Source organism: Rutilus rutilus (genome assembly GCF_951802725.1).
Source record: "Rutilus rutilus genome assembly, chromosome: 7".
NCBI classification, from domain to species: domain Eukaryota; kingdom Metazoa; phylum Chordata; class Actinopteri; order Cypriniformes; family Leuciscidae; genus Rutilus; species Rutilus rutilus.
This window is the reverse complement of record NC_140221.1, coordinates 19,637,903-19,659,421: the sequence shown is the minus strand read 5'-3', so window position 1 is coordinate 19,659,421 and position 21,519 is coordinate 19,637,903. Positions and strand designations below refer to the sequence as shown.

The following is a 21,519-nucleotide window of genomic DNA, read 5'->3' as shown; positions in this document are numbered from 1 at the left end:
TATATATATATGTTTGAATTCATTATTTGAAGTTGCACACTGGACAAATCAGCAGTCTTACAAGGTATAATCACAGCCATTTTCCATAAATAAATAAATAAATAAATAATGCACTTTTTATTTAATTTAATAGCAAAAACATATTATGATATGAGATTATTTAAATCCGCTTAATTTAATTAAATGGTCTATTGATTTGTTTATAGAAAGGATAAAACCAAGTTCTGTTTTTCGTTTTTAACAAGTCAAGTTGCTCAAAACATTCAAAGCATTTAAAGCAAAGGCCACTTTGTACAACAAATGTGTAACCATCAATTTACACAGGAACTTTGTCAACATGGGGGCAACTGAAAACATGCAAACAACATATTCATGTCAGATGTGTTGTACAAGCAAGCGCTCAAGTAAATGTCAAAGCAAACTGGGAGAACTTTTCTCTCAGTGGGAAACCGCTTCTGCAGACTTCAGTTAATGCCTTCAACACTTGAGCCAATAGCAGCTGTCCATGATAATCAGTATGGCATGATGACATGCTGGGAGCTGCATGCTTTGTCATTTTAAATAGTGAGAAATCCTGTCAATATAGGAAACTATTTCATTGAAATTCTGCTTATTCACAGCTAGGCCTATATGCAAAAGAAACTTTCTTGTGCAGGAACATGCAGTTTGACCATGTGTGCAAAGCCAATATGCAAATTCTATATGCAATCCATTCTTAAAACAATACAGAATTTGCCTTGTGATTTATGATGACTCCCAATATACACTTGCCCCAAAAAGTACTTGGACAATTAAGCCACATTTTTAAAGACATTTCAGTGAAATAGATAATTTAACATCAAATAGAACTACTGTAAGTGGCAAAAAAAAAAAAAAAAAAAAACTAAGAAACGACAAATAAATGACTTTTATTTGACCAAATACTCGTTTTGAGCCTGTGCGGTTGGTTTTGAATGAATAGATTTATTTGTTTCTTTATTTTATTATTACTGTCAAGAAGTAGTTACATGGTTACATCATTCCTAATATAAAGAGAGAGACAGAGATTGAGTGAGTGAGGAGAACCTTAAACTTTCAACATGCAAATGATTTGCAGTGCGCCAGCTTGCCACACATAATAAAGCAAAGGAGGTGGCAGTGATTCAACATGACAAAAAGGTGAAATGAATAGAGCGAGACTGTCAGTCAAACGACTGGGGGAATTTAGCAGCAATCGATTTTAGCAGTGTGGGAAGACGTGAGTGAAGGCTTTCTGACAGGGCTTTGGTCAAACTCATTCTAGGAAGGTTGTGACACATCTTCTTGGGCTTAGTTTGGAAGAGCATTTCTTTCTACCCGTGTTTGTGTGGGAGCTATTATCAGGGCTTTCAATCAATACAATTTTTAATTGGATTAATGAAAATATCCTGATTAATCAAATTAATCACAGTTAATCCAATGAATACATTTTCGCAGAAAAAAAGCCCTCAAATGAAATTTATCCATGCACAAACTATTTGTTAATTTGTGTATTGTTGTGCACATATAAAAAGAAGAGCAAACAAGATCATTGAAAATGACTTCACTATTGCAGATGAAAGCATTCTCTTCCATTATGTTGTGCTGTTTTTAACACAAAACCAATTGAATAATTAATTGCGTTTTATATATATATATATATAATTAGTCACACCAAATGAATGCATTAAACTTACAGCCCGATAATTTTAATTGTTTATATACACACAGTGATAGTCAGAATTATTGGCACCCTTGGTAAATATGAACAAAAAAAAGCCTGTGAAAATAAATCTGCATTGCTTGATCTTTTATTCCAAAACAAATCACAAAAATCTAACTTTTTTATTAAAGTAAAAGATTTTAAAATAGGGGAAACTTTCTCTATTTGCCAAGATAACAGCTCTGAGTCTTCTTCTATAATCCCTGATGAGTTTGGAGAACAACTGACAAGAGATCAGAGACAATTCCTCCATACAGAATCTCTCTAGATCCTTCCGATTCCCAGGTCCATGTTGGTGCTTCTTCTCTTCAGTTTTCTATAGGGTTCAGGTCATGGGAACTGGGATGGCCATGTCAGAAACTTCATTGTGTGCCCAGTGACCGATTTTTGTGTTGATTTTGATGTTTGTTTTAGATCATTGTCATGATGGAAGATCCAACCACGGGCCATTATAAGATTTCTAGCAGAGGGGATTAGGTTTCGATTTTGTATCTGTTGGTATTTGATAGAATCCGTGAAGCCATGTATCTGAACAAGATGTCCAGGACCTCCAGCAGAAAAATAGGCCCACAACATTCAATATACAGCATTATTTTTAACTGTGCGAATGGGGTACTTTTCATCCCTGTTTGTCAGTAGTGTCTGAACTGAATATTCTAGAGTTTGTTTATAGATGAAAGCAGATTTTTCTTGGAACCCTCCCACACAACTTGTGGAGATGTAGGTACTGATATTTTTTTCTGAGGCTTTCAGACCCAGAGACTTATCAAATTTCTGCAATTCTATAGCTGTGATGCTTGGAGATTCTTTGACCATTAAGACAATATAGCAGTACAGGCACACTGGAAAAAAGTACCTGTGGCAAATTTTTGCAAAATGCAAAATACGTATTACTGCAGTTTCCAAGAGTAAAACAGCAAGCACTTTTAATCATTTTCACACACTATTATGATTACAGGGGCAGATTATGGATTAATAAAGACTTGTTTTAACTTGGCTCATTGTACAAGTATTTTATGACTTCAAAGCACTTTTTTTTTTACCATAGTGTATGATTTGTAAACTAATATATTTTGGAGTTTGCATCATTAACCAGGTCCATATGTTCTATTGACATAGTAAACTTGCTAGGTAGCTCAACTGGTACAGAATTGCACTTGTGATGCAGAGACCTCGGGTACGAATCCCGTGGAAGATGAGTCACGATAAAAGAGCTCAAAGACAAGAGTTTAAAAACAAGCTAAAATGCCATGATTACGATTGTGTTTTTATGTCACATTTGCTTTTGTTAACACAATCGGGTAGGTTTAGGGTTTAGTGTAGGTGTACGTTATTTTAAAATGGAGCATTGAGCTTTTAGCGCCACTCTAGCGCATTTTAATTCAGAACTGTGATCCGTACAAACTCCAATGTAATAAAATGTTTACATACGGTATACACGTTCATCTGTTCTGAAAAAAACTAAACACGCTTTTAGCACCACTCACTGGACATTTCTCTTTGAAACTGTCACGGAACGTGCACAACGCAATGTATTTAGCATTTTGCAAAAGTATTGCCACAGATACACGCTCTCTTCCAGGCAGATTTCGTAACATCTTTAGTTGATTGGAACTTCTTAATTATTGCCCTGATGGTGGAAATGGGAATTTTCAATGCTTTAGCTATTTTCTTACAGCCACTGTCTATTTTGTGAAGCTCAACAATCTTTTGCACATCAGAACTATATTAATTAATATATTAATATGAAACTATGTTTCACCCTGGTATGCTAAAAATTGTAAATATGAATGGGAATATACTTGTATTTATATACTTTTATTTTACTACTTATGGTGCGTTCACACCGGACGCGAATAGCGCGTCAGGCGCGAGTGATTTCAATGTTAAAATTTTTTATTTTTCATATAAAAAATTCCTGCGGCGCGAATGAGGCGTAGAGCGCGGCGCGGTAGACGCGAATACGCCTCATTCGCGCGTATTGAGCGTCTGGCGCGTTAAGCGTGTTAAGGCTGATTTATACTTCTGCGTCGGACCTACGCCGGAGCCTCTACGCTGTAGGCAACGTGTTGGTTTTCATTTATACTTCTGCGTCGTTGTCCGCGTTCACGCGCGCAGAGGGAGCATGTGAAACCCGAGGGAGCGGTCCAAGCAGACCAATCACAGCGCTTGCGTCCGCGTAGAGTTGACGCGTTGTTACATTTTTGGAGAGGTGCAAGTCAGGTTACGCCGAAGGGTACGCGCGCTACACACAGCCTACGACGTAGCTACGGCGTAAGTTCGACGCAGAAGTATAAATTGGGCTTTACGCGCAAATGATTTTATTAGTGCTTTTTGTGCATTCACGCGTTTGACGCAAATTCGCGTCTGCCGCCCGAGTTGAAAAATCTGAACTTCTGGGTCAATTCGCGCCGCGTTAACCAATCAGGAGCCTGCTTGCTGCTGTCACGTGGTGAAGTGACAGTTTATAATGTTATTTTATGTTTGTAATATGACTAAAATGCACAACAAAGCAAATCTTTCACATAAAAACTCGATTTCAATATATGAGAGATACTCATTTTGTATTGAATGCTAGCCTATTTATTCCATATCTATTCTAGATTATATGAAACATTATTAATCTAATGTAAAGACAACAAACACAATTTAGTGTATACAAACAAAAAGCTAAAATCACAGGACAGGTTTCACTTTTGGAGGCTGGCTCCATTTATTATCAAAACAAAAATAAATGACAAATTAGGGTGGGTGCGGGCGAGGGTGAACCTCGCGCCGGGCTGTACAGCGCGGGCTCGTCAGGCAGCGACCACTCGAGGCCGAGGCCTTATACGGCCAACGCTGTCCTCGTCAGCGTCCTCACCGTTAGGTCCACCAAAGCTAGCTCCTGGAGCAAATTGTGAAACTCATGAAACCCTCCGGAGGGTCTGGTGGACCCGAGTACAGCGACAATGTCCCCTACGCAGCTGTTTCTGCTCTCCAGAGCATATACGAGCGGTGACTCTCTCGATTAATGCTAATGCTAATGCTCGATAAACATCTAAAAAAGATGGCCGCCAACGGGTTTCGAAACTTTCGCCTCCGGATTTCGCCTCTGAAGCGCGTGACATGCGTAAATTTCGCTTCAAACTTTTGTTTTTACGCGGTCAATTTCACTCTTGACGCGCAAATGAACACAAAGTGGTCACGCGTATAACTAGACGAGGCAGGCGCGAATTTAGACGCATATTCGCGTTTGGTGTGAACGCAGCATAAGAGTTTTGAGTTTCTAGGGGTACCAATAATTGTGACTGTGTTTTGTCAAAAAAAAACAAAAAAAAACAATATATATATATATAATTGATCGTTATGTTGACAGCTGGTATAGTGGGTATGCACGTGAAGTCACCGTCGGCCGGAGTAACTGTGGTTACGCCCACTGAGTGGCAGAAAGACTGAGCGGCAGCATTGGTTTTCAGTGTGAATGCCGCGAAAAACATACAAAACACATTTAAAACCGGAAAGAGCTTTGAGATTGACATGAAATCTGAGGTATATTTTTACAAACTGCCGAAAGCTATGAACAGAGAAGCGAATGGATCACTGCAATTCATAAGAAACACCTGGACTTAAGGCAGCAAAAGGTGGATTTGCAGTTATCATTTTGTGTCAATATGCTGAATTTAGGGGTAAAATCATGCCCTATATATTGTATTGTTATATGTTGTATTGACAACTTATCGATTAAATATTTACCATATTATATTCTGCATAATTGAATGTTTTTAAATAAACACTGACAAAAAACTATACAAGTTTTAGGGCTGGATGATATGATGATATAGCCTATATAACATTGATATAAGTGATTACCCGGATTTAAACCTATCTGTATGGTATTTATATAAAGCGTTCACACTCACAGGCAAATTTGCTGTATGTATTTCCCCCGCGTCGAAATCAGACACATATGTCAGGAAACACGATTCCTGGTTGAATGTCAATATCCATGGATCACTGGATCTGTGGTAAGTTGTAAGGAACACTATATCAAGACCAACCTTTAGTTTAAAATGATAATCGTTTGTTTTACTCAGTTTTCCCTATTAAATCCAGTCACGCAGCAGTCCGGCTGAGGGGGCGTGTTCCGGCGGGAAAGTAACGTCAATGCATATCCTCTATAAAAATACTGGTGTTTAAAGTAATAACCGTGACAAGAATGACAGAGGTGTTTGTCTCTATTTAATAAATGTCTTGAGATATCTCAAATAACTCAGAGAAAGGTAATATCCCTTTTGATTCATGGTGATAAAGCATATCTAGTGTGAACAAATGACACTCTCTCTCTCTCTCTCTCTCTCTCTCTCTGTCTTTCTCTCTCTCTCTCTCTCTCTCTCTCTCTCTCTCTCTCTCTCTCTAAAAATATCAGTCCCACTCCTTCTGTCTGCATCTTTCTATTGGTCTCATTGGCCATTTATATATATATAAAAACACAAAAAAACAGAAGCAGCAATATAAATGTTTTACATAATACAGCTAAAATGGTGATGAAAGGTGATGAAATTCAAAGTGTTTGATCACACCTAAATCAAAGTGTTTCGGTTCTTTTATAGAGCTTATGTTAAATATATCAGCCTGGTACATCAAGCATTGACTACAGAAGTAAAAAAGATGGTTTAATGACATATGATTCCAGTTTGCATAGTGTGAGAGGAGTGTGGCTTATGTAAAACCACCATGTTCACTCAATCACTGTTGCCTTTACTTGCCGAGCATGCCTCAGTCTCTTCCCTCATACACGCAGTTTTAGGAAGAAATTGGGTAAGTTAACTTTTGGGAGTTTGAGCCATGTCAGGTCCGGAAAAAGGTGCTAAAACATCTCGCCACTTTTCATTATGTAACAATATTTCCAATAATCTCTTTTTAATAGTTCATGTTCGTTTTATTTCAATAAATCCCTCTCCGAGGCATGGCACCACACCCACCGTGCCCGTCTCTGTTCACCCTGCCACAATGTGTCTTGTGTGTGTGGGCATAACTGTCTGTTCTCCGCTGCTCTTGCATGCTTCTCCATGGACCCGGTGAAACAGATGCTCTGAACTGTCACAAAATTCACTTAATACAAAGCCCACTGGATGGACTGAGGGAGAAGAAATGGGATAGGGAAAGAAGCATCCATAAAAACAAGAACATGAACTTACTGTACTGGCAGTTTCTTCCCATATATTCTCCTGGGCATTCACATGTATAGTTCGCAACAAGATCGGTGCAGATCCCTCCATTTCTACAGGGGCTTCTTTCGCATTCATTAACATCTGCAGAAAAAAAAGGAAACCAGAATCGTTTATATTAGGCTTAAAGGCAATTACTGGAATGTCTCTCATTCAAATGCACTGGTATATGCCATTTATTGGGTTTGTACTGTTTGTTATTTGATATTTGGTTCTCATAGCTGAGAAGAACATTCCAGCCAAATAATCAAATTATAGTGATTAAAAATGGTGACTATCGAATATAAAGCAATAACACCCTCTCCCTAGCAAGTCCTTGATGAATTCGAGAATGAATTTGAATACAAAACAGTGTTGGATTTGAAACAGACAAAATAAATGGATATTAAAACAGCAATTGCAGGAATGCACAAAGACATCCATTATTTACATGGTATAAAACAGTTTATTTTAAGCTATAGTCGATTATTTGTCATTGAGAAAACATTTTACAACGTTACTTTTTTGTAATAAGGAGGAGTGACACAGGGACATGATTCTTACTTTTTGACCCATACAGGACTTGTGGAAAAAGACTACACATTCTGTAGATAATTACACACACACGCAAACACACTCTTTATTGTGTATTTTATTTCCCTGTTTTGAAAATAAATAGAGGCAACAAAATGAATGAGTACAAGAAGTACTATGGAACATTAAGAGTCAGTGAAAATATTGCCTGGTAAAATCTGACTAAAAATTATTTCAGCTACATGGGCCTCCTTCAAATTACACTTCATTCTGTAGATTTACACTACTGTATGCTAATTGGTGCTCAATAATGATTTCTTAGTATTTTTAATCATTATCTTATTATTATCAATATTAATATTTCTGTGGGAACTGACACTTTTTTTTAAAGATTATTTGATGAATAGAAAGTTCAAAAGAACAGCATTTATTTGATTAGAAATGTTTACTGTCTCCGTTAATCAATTTAATGTGGTCTTACCACAAAAATAGTTTTTTTTTTTTTTTTTTTAAACATTTGAACACACACCTACTCGTCACAGAAAACTTTCTGCATTTTTACTTTTTCCAAACTCATTCTGTATGATTTATAAGCTTGTTTCCTCGTGTGGACCTCAATTTAGGTCCCCACGGTGACACGAGTCCCAATTAGTCTGTGTGTGTGGCAAGCAGGGCGAGGCCGAGGGCCGTGAGAACGGAACGAGGCCGATGGCGAGATTGATAACGAGCGTCACCTGCGCGCCAAACCAGTTGCCGCATTCTCACGGCCCTAGGACTCGTCCTGCTTGCCGCAGTGTGCATCCAGGTTGAAGTCCCCACAGAGATAGAAAAACTTGCGCGCACACAAACACACACACACACTGATTAAACATTTCATTGAGCAAAATTACATTCACTATAGATATTTCCATGGCTTTTCCATATTTGAACATATATATTTTGCAGGTTTTTCCATGGATCTTTGGAAGCACGGCAGAGACAATGTATAGAAGGGGATTGTGGGATTGGGAGATGATCCAAGTTGGATTAAAACTTGTTTCGCCTACATGTGAGTCCAGGTCCCACGCATCTCCGAATGTATTTATTGTAAGCTTATATTCATAAAGTATACTTAAAAAGGAACAGCAGCCTTGGAGAATCCTGAGGTTAGGATCAACAATGGTAAAATTAATTCCAATAAGCAATTTGTACTGTTAACTTCCTGTTATAGAAACCGGCAAGAAAATCAATATAAATGCAAATGCCAATGTAAATAAATGTAAAAACCCTACACAAATCTCTTGCTGAACACTGAACGCTGTTTTGTTGGTAATGCAACCTTTTCTTTTGATAATATATGTTTACACTAACACATGATAAGCTACTATATACCTATGCATATCATGAGCTTCTCAGAGCTGCAACCTCCTACTGAAGAGAAACTGAAATCCACACAGGAAAAGATGGGATCTGTTTCAAGACATATTGAGCCCACCAGTGATGGGGGTCATCACTTTAGCATCTACCGCAGCGTGCACACAGAAGTGAGACATTGAAATTCAACCCCATCATCCTGAGGCCTCACCATAAATTAGCCTGATGAAAAGCACACCTCTGTCTTTATTCCTCTGTGGTTAGACTAACAGGATATAGACAGCCGCTTTCTGAAAAAGAGCAGTCGTAATAATCTAGCCGTGTGGTCTAGGGAAACCCTTAACTCTTAAAACCAAATGGCAGGAGACAAGGCTCATGTGTGTCTGGCCAAAGAATGAAGTTAGAGTGTGTAACTTTTTTGGATGGTAAAGAGTTCTCTCTTTAAGGAAACTCTGTCATCACTTGCTCATCCTTATTGCTAACCTGTATGACTTTTTTTTTCACACACACATATATATATATATATTTTTTTTTTTTGTGTGTGTGGCAAATACACATCAGGACTTTCCATAGACAATGATTATTATTCTGTACAAACTGTAAATTATATCCCCTAACCCTACCTTCTGCCCTCACAGAACATAATAATAATAATAAATAATAATAATAAAAAAATAATAATAATGTTTTCCTAAAAAACACCATCTAGGATGATTTATATATATATATATATATATATATATATATATATATATATATATATAGGACTTAGCTTTGATGTTTGGAGGATAAGCTTCCATTCAACAGCAGCCTTGATTTGCTTAACTTATCTGGCCTTAATAAATCAAAGACTTAACATCCAGCTGGTATTTTCGGACATTGAATGCATATGTAAAATAAATCCCTAAATGTTTTTCTGATCTAGGTTTTGGCTTGAGATGAATATAGCCTTCCAACAAAGTCAGAGCCAATGCTCATGTAACATACATGAACTTAATTTGTGCTCCTATGAATTACAATTTTAGTAGTGCCAATAACTGGTTGCCCTTTAAAACACACCAAAAAATGCAGTATGCAGTAGATCTGACTTAAAAAAAAAACAAAAAAAAAAACAACACTTGTTATGCATTCTTGTTTATCTAAAAAATCTGCACCACTTGTGATGAAAAACCAAATGCACAACAATTACTTCATTACTTCACACATCTTAATGACCATGCAACTTCTAATTAGAAAACTATGCTTTAAGCACTCCTCTCCAAACAAGTGCTTTATTAGCATGGGTGCACAAACAAGCCCTTGTCAGACACAGTGCCATCGTCATAGCAGGAGATTGTCACAATCACAAGGATTATGTTTTAATTAATTCAAGTGAGCGAGGTTTAACGCTCTCATTAACGATCATTAACTTGACAAACAAAGACCTGAGAGCACACTGCTGACAACGACAAGGGCAAATTATCATTAAGTTAATAGCTACTTCAAAATCAAAATTAGGTGCTAATGTTTGCTTTTATATTTCACAAATCTATTGATTCGTTAAAGGGTTCATCATGAGGAATCACATTTTCCTTAATCTTTGTATAGAGTTCAGCCTAATTTGAAAACATATTTCTCAAAAAAAAAAAAAAAACTCAAAACTTGTTTTGCAAGCTGAAAAGAGCTTTCTGACATAATTTCATAAACCCCAAACATGAAAAAAATAACTATACACAAGTTTACACATCAATGCTGCCCATTTGGGTTCAGAAACATGTCCCACCAAGTGAGGATAGATTCATTAGACCAGTTGTTTCTCATAATGGTGGGCCGTGACCCGCGAAAAACCCGTAGTTTTAGAAAAAATGGGGTAACAAAAATACTGTTCAGTTTTAAAGGCAGAGAAAAACTGATCAAATTAAAATATATACTACTACTACTAATAATTTTTATAATAATTATTATTAGTAGTAGTAGTAGTAGTAGTAGTAATGGTAGTAGTGGTATAAAAAAAAATTTAACTGGAAGCAGATCACATGAAATAAACAGTAGCCTAACTGTTGTAAGTTATACATAATGTAAAGAGAAATTTACAGGTGCCATTTTTGTCATAAATGCACATTCACAGTAGTCTAATGTTTAGTTACACTGTTCAAGAAGAACCGTTCCACCAAAGTATGCAAGCTGCTTTTGAATGACAATTTGGATGAAATGCTCTCTGACAAGTAGCAAAGCACAAGCTATGAAAAAATTTCAGACATACCAGTATAGTAAATGAGTGTTGTGAATGTGGATTTAGTGCATTTAGTTCAATTCAGATCATTACATAAGTGTTCTGTGACCATACAATACACTCATTTAACCTTTCAATAGCAGAGGATCTTCAAAAAACACTTGAATTATGGTACCTTCTCTCTCAGCAGAAAGTATTGAAAGCTTTATCGTTCGCTCAAATGAGCACGGGGTCGTGGGTTGTGGTGATGGTGCGTCGCACTGTGGTTTGCACTGCACATTCACTGTAATTTGCTACAATTAGACCTTGCACCTGCATTGGGCATGTAATGACAGAATTGTCTCAGCTCCTTCTTTATTGGAAGAACTCCTTTTTTAATTTTTTTATTTTTTTATTTTGTTCACAGAACCATTGGAGACAAATGATCAGGTGGCATTTGGCACTTGAGGTGTACATGAAGACAAAGCCGACCTGGCAAGAGTGGAGGTCCTTTTGAGATGGTGTAGCCACCCTGGACTGAGCTTAAGGACTGAGACTTTAGATCAGTGAGGGGCAATTAAATCTGTTGTGTGTGAGTGTGAGATTGTTGGGGAGGGCGAGAGTGTGTGTGCGTACGCCTGTCAGAGCGCGTGCGGGAGAGCGAGAGAGAGAGGATTACCTCAGGGGCAGAGTAGCTAATCCACACAGTCGGGGAGACACAGACACTGAGAGGCTCAAGGTCAGGTAAACAAAACTCTGCCATACCTGACATCAAGATCCCTCAACTAGAAGCCATCAGAGTCAATGAACTCCTGCTCGCTGACCAAACACTCTCATGTGCGCTGTGCTACTCTGAGACCCGAGGGATATGGAAAGAAATATGATTATAAATATTATAAAACTCACACTGCTCCAGAATTCATGTAAGGAATGATCATACAGAATAATATGAAGTTTACTGGTAGTACTGTCACTGCGTACAAAAAAATGATCATACATTTAATCATGATGATGTAATCCCTTAAGGGAAACTTCATTTTTGAACACTTGTATTTACATGTGCACATGCATGAGCCTGTTTAATTAATTGTGTTCTGTCTTATGTTCTGTTTGTGCTTTGGGAGACCCCACGGGCTTGAAAAACAGACTTAACATGTATCGGGTTGATGCTTCATGTTTTATCTAATCTCATGAGAATTAATAAGAGGGGGGAAAAAGTGTTAACCTTGTGATTTGTGATTCAGGGTTCTCATTTTCTGGCCTCCAGAAAATTATTTTTATTTTATTTTTTTGTATAAATAAAACATGCATAAATGCAATGAAGGACCATTTATATTGTATAATGTAATGAGTTTTCACATTCTCAGACTGATGCACACCCTGTAGCTGATCACACCTGCTAGATAAATTATATTTCAAAGCATTTTCTCACAAGTCGGTCTCATCAGAGAATGAAGGTTAATGAGGAAACAAGATTACCATCATATATATCAGTCACATTTCTTCAAAGTGCATGTGTACTCAATGGTAAAAGTGAGGGATAATGATTTAATCCAGTAAAGGCTGATATATGGCATAAGTCTTTTTTTAAATGGAATAGTTTATTGAACCAAGACATAATAATAATAATAATAATAATAATACAACAAATTAAAACTGATTTATGTCAGATTTTTGACACATTTAAATGTTTTTTTCCTGTGAAAACAATTTATTAGCTTGAATGTAACTGCACACTCTTGCTTCATTTAGTATATGCGGATCCATGAATATGCGTATTAAGTCCCCGCCTTCACTCAATCACACAAGCTCAGAATACATGATCCACTCAGTCGACTTTACAGTAGTAAATGCTACACAATGGCAAGTGGAAATACTGGTTTAATTCAGCTATATATGTTTGAAGTGGAAGAGCGAATTATAGCTGCCTTCTAAAAATCAGCATCCTTAGAAATGCTTTGAACAACTCAGAAAGTCAGCTGAGAAAGGCATATAGGTCATCATAACATCATAATATATCATATACATAATTCACCCTCAATATTACTAAATGTACCCGATTTTTCATATAAACAGAAAAATACACCGGGATAATTTAGAGGCCTTAGAAATGCATTTATCAAATATGATACAGTAGCCTACGGTTATAACTGCCTACCGGCTTTTAAATTGGATCAGAGGTACGTGTTAAAATTGGAATCTCGAAGATCACAATCATACACAAATTAATGTCAATCTCAGCAGAGAATGAGGGTTAATCACATCTGTTGTGTTCAAGGTATTGACAAAACAAACCAGTACAAAAACGTGTTTTTGTGAACTACATATGCGAAAGTCATTTCAAATCTGCACCAGGTGGTTTTGTAAAGATCAAACAGAGACACAAAAAATGTTGGAAGGATTTTACAACTCATGTCTATTAGTATGCACACGCAGAGGCAGACAGAGAGAGGAGGGATTGTCCTTTACTGTGGCATTGTCTGCCGTGTGAGTGATGAAGTGCTCTGCTAGCCGGGAGACAGTGGAGGCTTAACCTGATTTAGTGTTCAGAGCACATAGGGCCATTTCCAAAGAGCCAGGGGATGGAGTGTGTGTGTGTGTGTGTGTGTGTGTTTGTCGGTGGTGCCATGCGTGTATACATGTCTTTTAAGCTTCCAGGCTTTCTCCAATCTACATTCACTGTCATGCCTTTTCCCAGAACAGAAAAATAACTCCACAATCTCTCTCGCTCTCTCCACTACCGAAGGATTTTAAAAAAATCTTCCAAAGTGTGCCCACACTCCCCTGTAACTACCTTCTAACCCTTTATCAGGCCCTTAACAACATCTGCTGTTATAGTTAGTCTCAGGCCAAACTCTGATTGGCCCTGGTCGACGGTCTCTCACCCTTTCCCGCTCAAAGCAGTTCTGAGTCGGGGATAATGAGAGAGATGAATAGCACTCCGGCATGAAGGGCTGTGACGGTAAGCACTAAATTGGTAGCCGTGCATCCCAGGAGTGAGCCGAGGGAATGGGAAATGGCCTTTCCGGTAGATCCGGTACCTGCTCTGAGATTCTCGGATGAGGATGAACCGTGCAGAGGAACAGAGAAGATGGGTGCAGTGGGACACAGTGTTAGAGATGGGGGGCTACAGAGGGCAGAGGTGTACGAAACTGTTCTAATGCATTTCAGTCTGTTACTGCACAAGAAATGGAGCTTGGATAACTAAGATTAGTGCAAATTCAGGGGGCAACTGCTACTGCTTGATGGACAAGTCAATTCTCAGGCAAAAATGAATAATATCAATACTAAATATGGCGCTTCAATATGTGGAGTGAGATTGCATCCAAATATGCCAGGGCTTTTAAAATGTTTACATTGTGTCCACCACAACAATGAGCCTCATAAATATTGAACAATCCATCTGTATTACCACGAAATAGCAAGTATCAATGACCTTTATCAAAATTATTCATCAATAATATCTTGTTGGATTTTGAATCAGCACTTTTTGGAATGTTGCCCGTCCGATCAAATTCAAGAACTAACTGTTGAATAAATTTGTTTTAGTTTATTAACTCTATGTCATCCTGGATACAAATGTTTGCAAAAAGTCTTAAATGTACACTACTGTGCAAATTTTTGGTGAAAATAATAATAATACTTTTATTCAAGAAGGATGCATTAAATTGATAAACAAAGAAAGAAAGTAAAGTTATGTATAATGTTACACATTTCAAATAAATGCTGTTATTTTGGACTCTAATAATCAAAGAATCCTTAAAAATGGTATCCACAAAAACAATATGACTGTTTTCAACATTGATAATAATAAGAAATGTTCAATCAAAGATTGTTGAGCAGCAAATCAGCGTGTAACGGCCCTTAGAGCAGTTACTATGGTTTCAAACAGTATAGTACCACTACCATGCTCCAGGGGGCTATCCAGACTACTCTTCCTCTGGATAAGAGGCAGGGAGAAGCAGAGCTGGAGTATGTTTGGTTGGAGAGAAGCATGTCCAGGTTGAGAAACTGTTGTTTTAAGCTCATCCAAGTGTTTTGTTCATTTTGTGTTGTTAACCTTGTATTTGGTGGGTTATGTCTTATTTGGGTCATTGCATGTGATTATGTTTGGTGCTAATGTTAGCCTGTATGTTTCTATTTAGATTAGAAGGACTTCTTGTACATCCCTCATCCACAATGTTTATCTTTCTAAACGTTATGCCAATATCATCATTGGAGAAATTGAATAAACTGATAACAGGGATGTTTGAGTTCTGCAAGGACACTGTTATTGCAACATACCCTAAACTGAAGCCTGAATTGACTTAAGTTAGAATTTGAAATGATCTACTGGACTGTTTGCTCCTTTCTTGTTTAACAAACCCCTTTCTTCACCTGCACCATTCTCAAAGACCTCTAAAGGAAAGCCATTTCTTGGACAATGACCAGATAAGCTTGATTTCTTATATCTTTATTCACCATGACAACAAAGAAAACATACATGCAACTATCTGCATATGTTGACTCACTGTTTTGATGGTTTTGTGTGGAATATTTGATACACTTTCTGCAACTACTTCTGTGTTTGGACTTAGTCAATAGAGTCCTCCCATATTAATTTATGTGTGATACGCCCTTCTGAGAGTTCTCAGTTGGACGGTTACAAGCATATTAAATGATTTCTGAAGGATCATGTGACACTGAAGTAATGATGGTGAAAATGTAGCTTTGCCATTACAATAATAAATAAAAAAAAAAAAAAAAAACTAAATAATAATATTACAAAGCATTTTTATTTTATTTTTTTATCAAATAAATGCAGCCTTGGTGATCATGAGATACTTCTTAAAATCTAACTGACACCAAACTTGTAAATGGTAGTGTAAATCTACAGAATGAACAGTTGAAGGAGGCCCATGCAGCTGAAATATGTTTGAGTCATATACATTTTTTTCCAGGCAATATTTCTTAAGGTTCCAACAGTTATACTACTTGTTCTTCTGCGTTTTATTGGCAATATTTTATTTGAATGGAGAAATAAAATACACAATATGTGATCCTGGCCCACAAAACCAGTCACATGGGTACATTTTTTGAAACTGAGATGTACACAATCATCTGAAAGCTGAATAAATAAGCTTTCCATTGATGTATGGTTTGTTATGATAGGACAATATTTGGCCAAGATACAACTATTGGAAATCTGGAATCTGAGGGTGCCAAAACATTGAGAACATGGCCTTTAAAGTTGTCCATTTATGTTCGTGAAAATAAATGTATTATTTTCTAATACATAAAAAAAAAAAAAAAGTGTTTTATATATTTACGGTAGGAAATTTACAAAATATCTTCATGGAACATGATCTTTACTTAATATCCTAATGATTTTTGGCATTAAAAGACTGGATTTGACCTATACAATGTATTGTTGGCTATTGCCACAAATATACCTGTGCAACTTATGACTGGTTTTGTGATCCAGGGTCACATATGAGTATTTGAGATGAGCCCAGTTTTCAACTGAATATACTAAATATGCCAGTAGTAGATGTGCATGCTCATGGAGGTCAGTAGAAAATAAATAATAATATTTATTCTAACACCTCATATTGTTGGATCTTTAAATGATTTTCAATTCCATTTGCAGTATGAGTGCAACTTCTTGTGCACTACTACTATGATTGGAGTTGCTGTTTAACAATAGCAGACGAAAGTTTGCAGTCAGATATGATCTTACTTTTCTTCTTTGAGTATTACATCAGATTAGATCCAGGACTATATGCGATCTACAGTCTCCGGGAACATTCACCAAGTGATCATTCAGTAATTCAAATGAAAATGCCATGGTCGTAGGCATTATAAGTCATGCAGTTCGTATTAAATAAGGCTGATGCAAAAGGGCTAGTTTCTCAGAGGTCTCAATAAACAGCTGTAATTATTTTTTTTTATTTTATTTTTTTTACTGTTGCCCTGAGCAGAGACGAGTGCAATTAGTTTGATGACTGAAACCATACTGAGAGTATATCATTAGTTTATCAGCTTATCTCCTGCTTAGCTCAGTAGGAAAGAAACAGCAGACGCCAAGCTGTGGAATTCAGGTTTAAGACATAAAAACGACACTGTGTTAACTTTCATATCAGTCCAAGGTGCTATAATTTATTAAGTGGCTGTTTAAAATAGTGGAGCTTGGTCTAGTTCATACACTTTTTTATGCTTTGCTATTATTCAATTTACTGGGTATATTTCACTTGAATGTGGTCCATATATTCAGTGCATCTATTAAACATAATCGAGTGAACGTGAAACATGAGATGGCTAATTTAGATGTTTTAGTGAATTCTTTTGAGAATTTAAATAATTTGGGGTAACACTTTATTTTACAGTGTCCTTCTTACACATGTACTTACCATAGTAATAACAGTAAATTATGCATAATTACATGCAACTAACCCTCAACCAAATCCTAATCCTACCCTAATCCTATAGTAAGTACATGTTGTTAAAATTATTATTACTCTGTAATTAAATGTATAATTGAAGAGTTCAGATGCAAAGTGCCATCTGAAATTTTCTTCTAGAATGATAATTTTTATAAAGCTTGTATATTTAAGTTCAGTAATTTCACTTAAATGACAATTAATAGGTAATTTTCATTGCCATTTAAGTGAATTTACTGAACTTAAATATACAACCTTGATAAAAATTATCATTCTAGAAGAAAATTTCAGATGGCACTTAGAGGCTTTTGCATCACTCTTCAATTACACTGTAACAATGACACCTTAAAATAAAGTGTAACCTAATTTGGTTAGCTTGACTGTTATGCTTTTAATACAACCTGAGATATAGATATATATAGGTCCATTTAAATAACTTTTTAAAAGTTCTTCCCTCCTGAAGAAACTTATTACACAGCCGATAAAAATCACAATTAGAGTTTTGCTGCTTTAAGTTAATGTATAATAAGGTATTTCTATAAGAGCTCTCTGGATGTTGTGAAGATCTGCTATGTTTATCACAAGGCTTTGGTTTATTACCAACAGGGACATCTTCTCTCAGCTCGGCATCTTTGGTTTAACAGGTGCCTTGAGCAGTTGGGGGTCGGGATCTTTGATGGCACTAGCAAACCCCCGAGTTTAATTACATCCTGTGTGTCAGACCCAACATCTGTCATATATGAAAGTTATCTTGAGGTATGATCCTGAAGTCAAATGATCAAGTAAACTGAAATTTTCATTTTTCATATTACATATCTAAACTAAATTATAAATGCAACTATAATACAAAATATTAATGTATACATAATAATTTGCACATTAATACAATTAAGAAAATGTTCCTGATGTAGGTCATGCAGAACCTGATTTCACAGTGCAACATGTTCCTGGGTCAACATCCAGTGAAGCATCAAAGTATACAGTTTATGTCAAGTTTAGGCTTACAACCAGGGTTAGGTGCTTCTAAATCCGTGTTATTCGCCTATCATTTCCCTCTGCTTTTAAGGATAAGTTATGGGTAGGGATATGGTTATGATTAAGTTTTCAGACAGGAATGTTGTTCCAGGATCAACGAAATATGTTGACTCAGTAACACGTCTAGCTCTGCAAAATTAGTATGTGTGTAGGTCATCCCAGAGAAATTAATTCATTTACTGTAGGTGTGTGTAGAAAGTACTATCAGACAAATTATGAATAAAATAAATTACAACAAACAATTATAGATATATAGATTTGCATAGTGTAATATTGCAGGTCATTTCTCAGCTGTGTGCTCAGCTGTGGATGATGCAGCAGACTACTGAGAACTGACATACTTCGCTGAGACATCCACCACTGCAGTGACACCTGATTTGGCTCTTAAAAAAAAAAAAAAAAAAAAACTCATCTACACTGCATGGTTGTAATCCCTTTCTTTTTATCATAATTTGTAGAATTCCTGCCACAGTGATCACTACAAAATGTACACCACATCTCTTTTAAATAAAATACATTTTACCGCCATACTAGCACAATGTTAATGATAACTTTTGAAAAGAAAGTTGGCATTTTTGCAGAGAAAAGAATGACAATGGGCCCTATCTTGCACCCAGCGCAATTGACTTTGTACACCGACGCATGTTTCATTCCTATTTTGCACCCGCGCACTGCGGACTTTTCCCACCACAGACACACGTCGGTAAATTAGGCAATGAACTTGCGCTCCCGGGGGCGGTGCAGCGAAAAGAGGAGGCGTGTTCCGGCGCAAACGTTCCCTGGTGCTATTTTGCAGGTTTAGAAAACAATTCCGCCACTGACCAGGAAAAACCTAGTCTAAAGTCAGTTATTCATATGATATTTAAAGGCTGCATGCTTGGCCATAATGTAGCGTGTGCACAACGTGCATAAACTTTGATTCTCTCATCTACACAGAAGCAGCAGTTTTCATTTTTGCAAATCATACATTATTACAAGGAAAAATATTAACACACGAGGGAAATCATTGCTGTGTCCATGAAGATGTGAAAAAATAGGCATAAATCTAGCTTACACATTTACCCAAATTATTATACGCCTGTTTAACCGAAGCTAATTTGGGTGTGTTTCTCCATCCCCAACGTCACTTCTCGGTCTTTTACGGCCCTGACGAGAACGTCGGTCTCCTCGGCTGTGAACCGCTCCTGGCGCGCGCCTGGCAAATCTGCCGTTATAACAGCAATCCGCCATGGAACAAGCGCGCCTGCTCTTAAAGGGAATGTGAGATGACGCTCTGATTGGTTTATTTCACGTTACGCCCAAACCACACCTATGAATAATGAAGCTACTTCAGACCAACCCATTTTAAGAGTCATTTATCCCGCCGGTATAATAGCAACAGCGCCCAAGACCCGCCCACAAAGTTACTTGCGTTTCGCGTTTGATACTTGCGTTTCAGATCGTTAAAATAGGGCCCACAGACTTAATTTAAACACTGCAGTACAACAGCAGAGCAAATATTGTCTGGTTAAGTTGGATGCAGTTGATTGGTGAATGAAAAACAGGCTTCTGTGCTGAAATACTATAGAGTCGCAACTGATTTCTGAATTCACCCCTCTGTATTTTTTTTATTATTATTTTTTTTTACAAAAAAAGCTGCTGGGATGATTCTAGTCTGATGGCCTGGCTGTAATGATGGGCTAAGTCCTAATGCAAGTGCAGTGGATTGTGTTTGAGGAATGGGCAGGTTTCTGTACTAACAGGCTTTGGCAGCCTGCCAATGGAGCTCCGGCTGCAGAGATGAAGGCTCAGCTGCAGCACAAAGAGGGAAAAGAAGCACATAAACCTTCAGTGAAGGAGGAGAGACAGAGTGGTAGAGAGAGTAGAGAGGGAAGAAATGACAGAGATGAGATGAAAAGAGAGAAAGCTGAGAAATGGGTTTGGAGAGAAGTATGGGGATAGAAGGAAAAAGTGAAAGGAATGGGAAGAGTGTTGGGGTCAGATGGGAAGGGAGAGGAAAAAGAGAAGAGAGAAAAACAGGGGAAACCATCAAGAGGCAGGCAATGTGGCAGCACCAGGGGACACAGAGAGGAGCTCTGTCTCGAAGGGATTGTAGAACAATGCTGAAGAACAATACAATAGCTCCACACTTTGCTCCTTCAATGAAGCTTTGTCACTAAAAAGCGCTATATCAATTGATGTTTTGGATAGTGCGCTTTCAAAGCAGGAAGAAAACCAACAAACACATTCTTCGCACAAAACTAGGTTACCCTCTGCAGCTAGAATTGTCAGGTTGTGTGACAATACCGTTCCTGACTATATATAGGTCATCCCTGAGAGATAAATTTACTGTACTTGTGTAGGGCAATCAGATACTACTAAAGCAATATCCCATATGTAAATTGTGTTGTCCTCACTGTGAATCTGTCTTGTTTGAAAAGTTTCTAAAATTGAAGTTTGTCATTGTTTTATGACAAAATACTTCTACTTCTATAATCTGTTTCCAGGTTGATTTTCCCTAAAAGGGTAAAGACAGACTCTATGCTGTTTTCAAAACAGTGCAAGCCTGACAAAGCAACACTGGCTCAACCAATGGGTGAGTTTGAGTTTTGAGGTAATATGTTTTTCTGACCAATGGCAGGTAAACGGAGCGTTTTGGAAATCTACTGTTTTTGAAACGTGCACTGAAATTACACACTTCAACTCACTTCAGGGACATGCACTCTGAATTAAAGGACCAAACAGTACAATGAAGATTATTTTATTTAATAAAATCATAGATAGCTTGCAACTGTTAATTTAATTTATGAAAGGAAAATTAATTATTTTACAAATGAAAACCTGACACGGAAACATGCACAGGTACTGTCTTATGGTTTGCAGTGTGTGTGTGTGTGTGTGTGTGTGTGTGTGTGTGTGTGTGTGTGTGTGTGTTCACCACTCACTACTCCTAATGTGTGTGGATGGGTTAAATGCAGAGGACAAATTCCAAGTATGGTTTACCATACTTGGCCTTCACATGTCACTTTCACTTACTATATTGTCAACTTCAGTCAACTAATTGCTAGAAACATAGAGATTATTCAGTAGTCCCTTAAC

At 37.2% G+C, this 21,519-nt stretch overlaps 1 protein-coding gene across 2 annotated transcripts in view; it reads right to left on the bottom strand.

The window, feature by feature from the left end:
* The window catches only part of edil3a (EGF-like repeats and discoidin I-like domains 3a), a 186,401-nt gene that overhangs the window by 70,297 nt on the left and 94,585 nt on the right, over positions 1-21,519 (bottom strand). For both annotated transcript variants that reach the window (XM_084414303.1, XM_084414304.1), the window contains one exon: positions 6,901-7,014. In XM_084414303.1, coding sequence (XP_084270429.1) covers positions 6,901-7,014 — 114 coding nt within the window. The remainder of the gene's footprint in view (positions 1-6,900; positions 7,015-21,519) is intronic.